This window comes from Ursus maritimus, unplaced genomic scaffold (genome assembly GCF_017311325.1).
Source record: "Ursus maritimus isolate PB19 unplaced genomic scaffold, ASM1731132v1 scaffold_26, whole genome shotgun sequence".
In the NCBI taxonomy this organism is placed as follows: domain Eukaryota; kingdom Metazoa; phylum Chordata; class Mammalia; order Carnivora; family Ursidae; genus Ursus; species Ursus maritimus.
The window spans coordinates 41,789,938-41,798,980 of NW_024425119.1; the positions used below are offsets into that span (position 1 = coordinate 41,789,938).

General features: G+C 62.9%; 2 protein-coding genes across 2 annotated transcripts; both read right to left on the reverse strand.

Annotated features, from left to right (window-relative positions):
• Window positions 1-1,080: 1,080 nt before the first annotated feature.
• TMDD1 (transmembrane and death domain 1) lies at window positions 1,081-1,998 on the reverse strand. Its single transcript, XM_040641950.1, has one exon. The coding sequence runs from the start codon at window positions 1,996-1,998 to the stop codon at window positions 1,081-1,083; it is 918 nt and encodes a 305-aa protein (XP_040497884.1).
• Window positions 1,999-4,815: 2,817 nt separating this feature from the next.
• FIGNL2 (fidgetin like 2) lies at window positions 4,816-8,808 on the reverse strand. The gene has a single exon (XM_040641921.1). It carries the CDS (start codon window positions 8,805-8,807, stop codon window positions 6,846-6,848), a length of 1,962 nt encoding a protein of 653 aa, XP_040497855.1. The 5' UTR covers window position 8,808; the 3' UTR covers window positions 4,816-6,845.
• Between the last annotated feature and the right edge of the window lie 235 nt (window positions 8,809-9,043).

Sequence of the window (9,043 nt, forward strand, 5' to 3'; positions counted from 1 at the left end):
GAAAATGTCTTTCCTTTCACTTGCTTCTGGGGTTTGTGATTATTCTAGACACTTAATTTTTTTCCCTTGCTGTATCTCCTCCTTCCCTCACCACCTCGACTTGTTCCCTGTTCCGGTTACGCGGAAATGGCAGAAATGCTTGAGAAATGAGAATGCATAAGTGGATTGGAAGTTTATAGTCTGAAACTTCAATTTTACTTTGTACTGTACACCTTTTTACTTTAGAATTTGCAATAAAGGGTTACGTCAATCTTGTTTTCAACTCTCCTCTTGGACTGGCCTGTCATTCTGTCATTGTTCTCATACCAAAGCCCCCCGACCGGGGGCAGACAGGGACTCAAGCTCTCCCACCCAGCAAGACCCCACCGCTGTCCTCTTTACCTTCCCCCACGGCAGGGGACAGAGTCTGAGGGCTCACCCAGGCTCAGCTCCGCAGATGGGCCGGCCAGGCCCCAGCCACTCAGGTGGGTGGGAAAGGTCTGGGGCTCCAGGTAGGGTAGGTCTTACTGTCTCCTCCATTCAGGAGGCCTTGCCTGAGTAGGGAGAGCAGCTTGGAGGCAGCAGCCCCTGCAAGTGGGGACACCTCTAGCTAGGCCACCCCTGCACACTCCAGCAGGGCCTCCGAGTAAACGGAAACTCCCTTACTGGTCACAGATCGTTCCCTCTGAGTTCAGCTTTCGGCTCAGGCAGCTCTGGGTTCAAAACCTTGACTATGCCACTAACTAGTTGTGGCCAGTTTCTTTACGTGTCATGGAGAGCGTACCTGCTTTTCTTGGGTTCTGAAGATTGTATCAAATAATGTAGGTAACGGCTTGGCACAGGGCCCGGCATACAGTTGGCACTCACTAAATGGTAGCTGTGGGTGCAAGAATTCCCGTGAGAGAAGGAGGTACTAAAGCTGGCAAGTGGGGGGCCTGCCCCACTCCCGGGCACACTGGCCCGGAGCCCCTCCTCTCCCACGGGCAGCCCCACTGGCGATGCGGCCATTTGCAACAAACCGACTCTTGCTCCCTCCTTTCCGTATCTGGTAACGTTTATAAGATGACGAAGACGACACTGGGCCAGGGCTGTGCTCCCGTGTCACAGCCGGGGGCACTGAGGCTCGGGGGGACGGGGCCCGCGTGCAGCCCGGACCCTGGGCGGCTCGAGCCGCTCCGCACACAGGAGTGGCCTCGCTTCGCACCCACCGCGCGCCTGGGCCGGCCTGCGCCGGGGAGGGCCGGGGCCGGGGCCGTCGCCGCCCGTGAGCCACAGCGTGAGCAGGACGAGCAGCGCCCCGGCGCCCAGCGCCCCCACGAAGCCGGTGAGGAGGCCGAGCGCCAGCGGCCCGACCCAGCCGGCCGGGCTGCGCTCGTAGGGCGCCTGGGGCAGACGCTCCACGATCAGCTGCAGCCCGTCCCAGTCGGGCTCGGGGACCGAGGCGCGGCGGGGGCGCCGGAACCGGGGCGCGGCGGCGGGGCGGGGGCCGGGGCCGGGGCCGGGGCGGGGGGCGGAGGGCATCCGCACGTAGCGCTGGCCGAACTTGCGCAGCTGCAGCGTCGCCTGCTGGTGGAGGTTCTTGCCCAGCTCCCGGGCCACGTCGGGGCGGCCGCTGCGCCGCAGGGCCCGGGCCACGCGGTCCCAAGACAGGGTCGGGGCCTTGGCCGCCAGCCAGGCCGCCAGCCCCTCCCGGCAGCCGTCCGACACCTCCGCGGGTTCGGTGGCCGCCCGCCGCCTCCGCCACAGCCGGCCCCGCGGCGCGGACGTGGACCCCCGCGGCTCGGGGCGGGCCAGCCGGTCCTCGGAGAGTCGGGTCAGCTCGGCCTCGACGTCCGGGTCCGGCGCCCTCAGGAGCGACTGGAAATGGTCGCACTCCTCCGGGGTCAGCAGCTCGGCCAGACGGACGGCCGCGTGGGGGCCCATGGCGTCCAGGGCCCCCGCCGGGGCCAGCGCCCAGCCCCAAAGCGCCAGCGCCAGCGCCAGGGCCCGAGCCCGCGCTGCCGTCGCCCTCGCCGCCATCGCCCTCGCCCTCGCCGGCGGTGACCGCGCCGCACCCACTGTGGTGGGAGGAGCTCCGAACGCCCACGGGTGGGGGAGGGGTGCCTGGTACCTGCGGCGGGGGGAGGGTGGGGGCCTCCGCAGGCCGGGATTGGGGGAGCGGGGCGGCCCACACATGGCATCTCCCAGCACCCGGGAGATAGAATTGAAAGGAATTACGAGTGAGAGAGTTTTCCAAGACCCAGGGCTGGAGGACGCCCAGTCGCCCAGGAGGCTAGTATCCTGGGCCCTTATATTAAAACGCCTGCCCTAGGCCTGCCGCCCGGCCATCCCACTAATGCCTCAATTTACCAAGGGCCGCACATCTCTAATAATCCATTCACCGCCCCTCAGCCACCAGCACAAGCCCTAGACCCCTTGCTCTCCATTATCCAATTCCCAATCCCAAACTCTCTGGCTAGCTACTAGGTACCAAGTATTTATCGACTCACCAATTCCCATCCTCCCACAGGTGCCTCCAAACCCTCACCTCCTCTTGTCTGGATTAGGTAACCTCCTCAAGTCCCCACGCCCACTCCACACACACACACACACACACACACACACACACACACGCCCCACTCCCTAACCTTGTTTCCTTTCCTGAGCAAGCTTGGTAAGCTTGGTTCTGGCTCTCCTTTGGATCTTGGCCAGCACTCTGTTCTGCCTTGGTCACTCGTCAGCTGACAGGTCCCTTCTGGGAAGCCCTCCCTGACTCCAGGACACACCCTTCGCACCTCTCCATGAGATAGCCCTCTTATCTACTCCTACACTAGGCTGCAGCTCTGCCTTTCTGCTATCTCCTCCATCTGTTGTCCCTGTAGCAACTTGCAAAGTAGGTGTTCAGGAAAGATTTGTTGGCTCCGTGTGTGAATTCTTAACTTGCAAATCGGTCCCTGTCCACAGGCCATCAACCCCCTTTCCTCCAAACACATGCGTGACTTTCATCGCCGAGCCTCAGCTCTTCGGTGGGCATGCAAGGTCCGCAGGGTGCGGGGGTGCAGTCCCAGGGATCCCTCCAGCCTCACTTCCTCCCGCCCTCCCACCCCTGCCCTTGGCAGCAGCAGGAGTCAGGGGCTCTTCTGGGCATTCTTGAGATAGCCTGTTTGGGTTTTGTTTTTTTTTCTGTTTCAAGAGAGCCTGTGCATCGTCCATTAGGACATGTATCTGGAAATTGATTAATTGAAGGACTTATCTAGTATTTTAGCGTCGTCCATGTACCAAATCCTATACCAGACGTGAGAATACAAAATTTTTAAATGGTCTCTCCCTAAGCAGCTTTATCCATTTTTTTTTCAGATGATTCACTTTTGAGCTCTTCTCACCTTGGCCTGTGGGCTCTGCAGCACCGCGGCGGCGCTTAACCACCCCTGCCCCCTCACGGCTGCAGTGTCTGCACAGAGTGGGTGCACAATAAGCCAACCAGCGTGCGAGCGAGTCCAGACCTCCAAGGGCCAAGGGGGTTGACGGCGCCGAGGCCTGGGGCAACGCCCTGGAGGCCCCACGTGCAGGCACGCGGTTGTTCCTCTCAAGGGGAACGGCCTGCCGGCTCTGCCCTTGCGCTCGCCTTGCCTCCGGAATGCCCAGGACGTGCGCCTGCGCCGCTCTCCGTGCACGCGCCTGCGCCGCTCTCCGTGCACGCGCCTGCGCCGCTCTCCGTGCACGCGCCTGCGCCGCTCTCCGTGCACGCGCCTGCGCCGCTCTCCGTGCACGCGCCTGCGCCGCTCTCCGTGCACGCGCCTGCACCTTCAGTACTTCTGCCTAGAGCGTTCGAGGACCTCGGGAGGTTGTGGGTCCACACCTCCAACGGGTATCTCCGTACAGCTTTTTCAACAAGATCTTCCTTCCTAGTGCTCAGGCTCTCGGTTTATGAAGAGCTGGCAGAGACAGAGCTTGGGAATGGATGGATGGTGGTGAAGGATCCCCACGTGTCCCTAAGGGCTGGAACTTAGCCGTCTCCGTACCCTGCCCTCTGCTCCCTTCCCTCCAAGAATCAAGGCTGAGCTTAGCTCCAGCCAGCAAGGGCTGCTGTCCACATTCTGCGTGCATTTTCCTCTTCGGCCCCTCTTCTTTCCAAGCATTCATCTCCCCATCCATTCACTCATTCGATGGACACGTGAGCCCTTCTTTCCCCCTCATACTTTGGGACTCTGGAGATAGGAGCCAGCCCCGATTCTGAGCCCCTGGGAGCTCGTAACCGTAGGAGGGCCCTCCCTAAACAGGGGCTTTTCACCTGGTAGCCTTAGTGCCCCAACGCCTGGTAGGCACTTGCTGTGCCAGAATGAGTACCGGGAGTGCCGCGGTAATGTTCTGCTGAAGGACTAGAAACACCCACAGGGCCACACCTATGGCACACCTGGATGCCCAAGCATTCCCCAGAGGGCTCCCCGCATCCTGCTGCCCCCAAGAAATCCTCTGGAAACCACATGTCATCGCTTTAATACTGTGTAATACTTTCTTTTAAAATACAGTCTCTTCTGAGGTAGACAGACCACAACTGCAGAGCATCGTCAGACAGGAGATAAATACGTCCACGTACAACACGCAGCAAAATGAGGTAGAAATGGTTACAGCTGGAGGAGAGGACCCCAACCCCAGTCTGGGTAGAGGAAGAGGAGGGCCAGCTCCAAGTCTGCCCTCCCCCAATCCCTGCCACTGGATTCTTTGGTATGCCCCCCCAACATGGCCAGACCTGGACCTGCCCTGTCCCCCCACCCACCCACCCCAGCGCCCCTGAAGGCTGGGATCCCAACCCCACTTCCCCATGCCCTCCACCCCCCCCCCATATACATACACACACCTGAGAGAACCTCCTCACGCCCTACTCCCTCCAAAGGGCCCTTCACAGCAGCGCAGCCCACTGCTTCTGACGCACCAAAGCCCTGCAGTCAGCCAGCTGCAAGGACAGGAGGCCCGAAAGACCAAGGGTGAAAAGGAGGGAAAAGCAGAGCAGCTTTCCTGTTAGCACCCCTAGGCCAGCACAGGCCCTCAGCACCTTGGCACCTGAAGTGCACCCCACGGACACCCTTCCAGCTGGGAGTGGGAGATGGTACGAAGACTGTAGGAGCTATGGGGTGAGCAGGGGACAGCGGGGCTGGGGTGGGAGAGAGAAGAGGGGGTGAGAGCTTGCACCCTACTTTGGAGCGAAGGTCAGGCTTGTGAAATGGGCTCCCTGGGGGGGAGGAAGACAAACTGAAGCCCCATCAAGGGAAAGTTGCTGGGAAGGAGAGGAATATTGTTCTCACAAAGACGGGCCCCCAAGCCTGGCTTCTGGTGGAAAGTTTGGGTGGGACTGAAAATAAACCCCCCACATCGGGGGGAAAAACAAGTCTGCCCATCTCCTCCGCCCTCTTGCAGCCCCTGGATCTCCCAAGCTAGGACCCTAGGATAATGGGAGAGGCGCACTTCCCCACAGAACGTTCTTCTGTGACATGCTCACTCCTCCTTGAAGCCTCCCAACAGACAGGGAAGCGGAGTCTGTAGTCAATTTTGCGCCCAACCATGCTTGTGGCATTGTCTTCTCTCCCAAGGGAATCCTCCTAAGTTATAGAAGACCTCTGCCTGTGAAGGGCCAAGTGAGATGACCTCTCTGGGGACTTTCTGCCTAGGTCACCTTTCCATCTGGGCCCTCTCTTTCTGGATGTGGGGCAGGAAATGGGGCAAGGGGCATCCCTCTGGATAACACTAAACAGAAAACACTAAGCTGGGAGGTGGGGTACAGGGGGAGAGCAGCAGGACCTACCTCTTCTCAAATCCCTCAACCCACTCCCCCACACCCCTGCCTACAACTTTGGACCTGGGGAGGAAGCCCTAGAAATACATTCCGCTTCTGTCCCAGGGAGAGCAGGGGTTTCAGTGTGGCTCTAGGTCTTCCTCTGCCCTTCCCCACAGGTTTCGCTTTTTGAGTCTCCTGGGAGAATTTGCTCCCTGGGGAGGGGTTAGGGCAGGGAACACACAGGAGAGCAGCCAAAGTCTAACATTCTTTCTGAGGTCAGTTTCTTCCTGAGTTGTCAAAATAAAACGAAAAACAGCAAATTCTACACATCTTACAAAAATAAGAGGCCTAAGATATTAAACAAGCTACATTTCTGGGATTTCCCCCTCAAAAACAAACAAACAAAAACCCTTCTTTGGGTCTTTTTTTTTTTTTTTTTTTTTTTTGCTTGCCCTCCCCCCAAGACCCAAGGATACAGCTGGGTGAGGGATAATGGGGTGGGAGGGAACTCCCTACCCCCTCCTCCTCAGCCCCTGGGCTTCCAGATCTCCTGCAAAGGGACACTGCATTCTTCTGAATGAGAGGGACCAAGAGAAACAGGCTGGAAAGCAAGGGAGGGAGACAGAAGCACAGAGGGTGATAGATGGAGGGATAGAGGAGGGAGGAGCAAAAGAGAAACAGGGCCAGCATATGAGAAGGTCAGTGACAAAACCACCGAGAGAGAAAACTACGCGAATGCAGAGAAAGAGGGGGGAGGAGGGAGCCATTCAGAGAGCGAGGAGACAAAAGGATTGTGGCGAGGGCGCAGGAGTTCCTTAGGCCCCGGGTGCCAGCCCATCCCGGGTCTGCTCGTCGGCTGGGCGGAGATGGCGAGCTTCCCGTCCACAATAAATAGGAAAAACCTGAGTACACAGCGCATATGGCATCTATCTGCCTAGCAGAAGCATTTTCCTTCCCACGAAAAAAAAAAAAAAATCCACCGGCAGCCCCTCCCCTCCCCCAGCCCACATTCATCACTCCGGCACCCTCCCAGCCCGGTTTGGTTAAAGACAACCCTCCCGACCGGAGGGGCGGGGAGAGGGGGGCGGCTGCTCCTTGGCCTCCCCTCGCGTCGTCAGTGTCCGGAGCCGTACATTTTGTCCCATTCCACGTACGAGTCCAGGTCCTTGGGGGAGGCCCTGGGGCCCACCTTGGCGAGCGCTGCCTCCAAGTCCTTGTAGGAGAGGGGCCGCTGCAGCCCCGGGAGGCCCGCCCCGGCCACTGCCTGCTGGCACAGCTGCCCCAGCTCGCCCCCGGAGAAGCCCTGGGTGCCCTGCACCAGGGCCGCGAGCTCCCGCTCGTTCAGCGCGCAGCCCTGCTGGGCCAGCGCCCGCTGCAGGATCTGCCCGCGGGCAGGACCGTCGGGCAGCGCCACGTAGAAGCGGAGAGCGAAACGCCGCCGGGTGGCCTCGTCCAGAGCCGCGGGCCGCGAGGTGGTGCCCACGACCAGCACGCCGTCGGACCCCGCGCCGCAGCCGCCATCCAGGCAAGCCAGGAGCGGCGCTTGCAGCGCGCCAGCCGCAGCGACGCCGTCGTCCCGAGCTGGGAGCAGCGCGTCCAGCTCGCTGATGAGCAGCACGGAGGGCGGGCGGCAGCGCGCAGCCGCGAAGGCGGCCTGGAGGAGGTGCGCGCCCTCGGCGGAGCCCGGCGCGGTCAGCGTCGCTCCGCGCAGGCGCAGCAGCGTGGCGCCCAGCTGCGTGGCCAGACAGCGGCCCAGCAGCGCTTTGCCCGCGCCCCGCGGTCCGAACAGCAGCACGGTCCGCGGCGGGCGCGGGCTGCCGGGGTAGGCGGGCGGCCTGAGCAGGGGCCACACCAGCTCCTCCTCCAGCGCCGCCTTGAGCGCGCCCTGGCCTGCCACGTCTGCCCACTGCACCGGGGGCCCGCAGTCCAGCATCTTGCTCGTCACCAGTTCCAGGGCCCCCGGGTCCACGCCTTTGGGGGGCTCTCCCGGCGGCACCGCGAAGCCCCCGCGGGGCGCCGGGGCGCGCTCCGGGAACTTTTCAAAGGGCTCGAGTTGCGGGCCGTAGACGGGGGAGCCCAAGACCTTGAGGGGGAGGCCGCCACCGTACTTGCCCGACGCCTCCTCCGCGGCTCCCGGGGGCTTCGGCCGGAACCCGTTGCCCCGACACTCGCCGTTGTCCGTGGCGGCGTAGGAGGTGCCGTCGGCCGCCGGGGCCTTGGCGGGCTCGTAGACGTACTTGCGGTAGCGGCCCTCCGCGCCCTCGTCGGCGGCCTTGCGCTTCAGCGACACCCCGGCTTCGGCCGCCGGGAAGCTGTAGGAGGTGGGCGCCGGCCGGGGCGGAGCGGGCGCGGGCAGGGGCGTGGGCGCGGCCAGGCCCGAGGTCAGGTAGGGGGGCGGGGGCGGGGCCGGGGGCGGGGGGAGGGCCGCGTAGCCGGGCTGCGCCGCGTAGCCCCCCGCGGGGTAGTTGTACAGCGGTCCCGAGGGGCCGTAGCCCGGCGGAGGCGGGGGCTGCAGGAGCGCGGCCGGGGGCGGCGGGGGCAGCGCGGTGCCGGTCTGCGCGCAGTAGCCGGGGGCCAGGTACCCCCCGCCGTATCCCGCCCCGTACTCGGGCGCCGCCGACGGGCCTCCGCACGCATTGCCGGCGTAGAGGGGTTCAGGCAGGTTCCCGGCTAAAACCGGGGAGCCCCCGAGGCCCCCGGAGCCGCCCCCACTGCCCGACTTGGTTCCCGGGAGGCCCTCGTGGAGTGAGGCCAAGGGATAGGGTGGCTCGGGCCCTGGCCAGGGCTCGGGGTCCCCCTTGGCGCCGTTGAGGAAGGCGGCGTCGCCGTAGCCGCCCAGCGCGGGGCGCTCGTATGGCGAGTCCAGGACCCCTGAGTACTTCTCTGCGTAGCGCTTGAGGAGGTTGGAGGCTGTGAGGGCAGAGATATCGTCGTGTGCCCAAGCATAGTGGCAGCGCTGGCGACCCCCAGGGGGCAGCTCCAACTTGTGGGCCGGCGACGGGGTAGTGGAGGAGACGTCCAGGTGCTGCTCTGGCCACTGGTTGAGGGGCTGGGCGTGTTCCGGTGTCCAGTGCATCTTCGACAGAGCTGCGGGCGAGAGGGAGAGAAGCGGCTAGAGAGGTCCTGCAGGGCCTCTGAGGGCCCCCACGCCGCCAGCCACAGGCCAGCCCGCTTAGAGGGCAGCTTGGCACAGGCTGGCTTCCACCGTCCACCACCCGCGTGCCACCCTCCCGGGGCCTCCCTTCTGCAGGCCCTACGTACTTGCCTTGCCGGGTACGTCCCGGGATTAAAGCTATCTGAAAATACTTTACT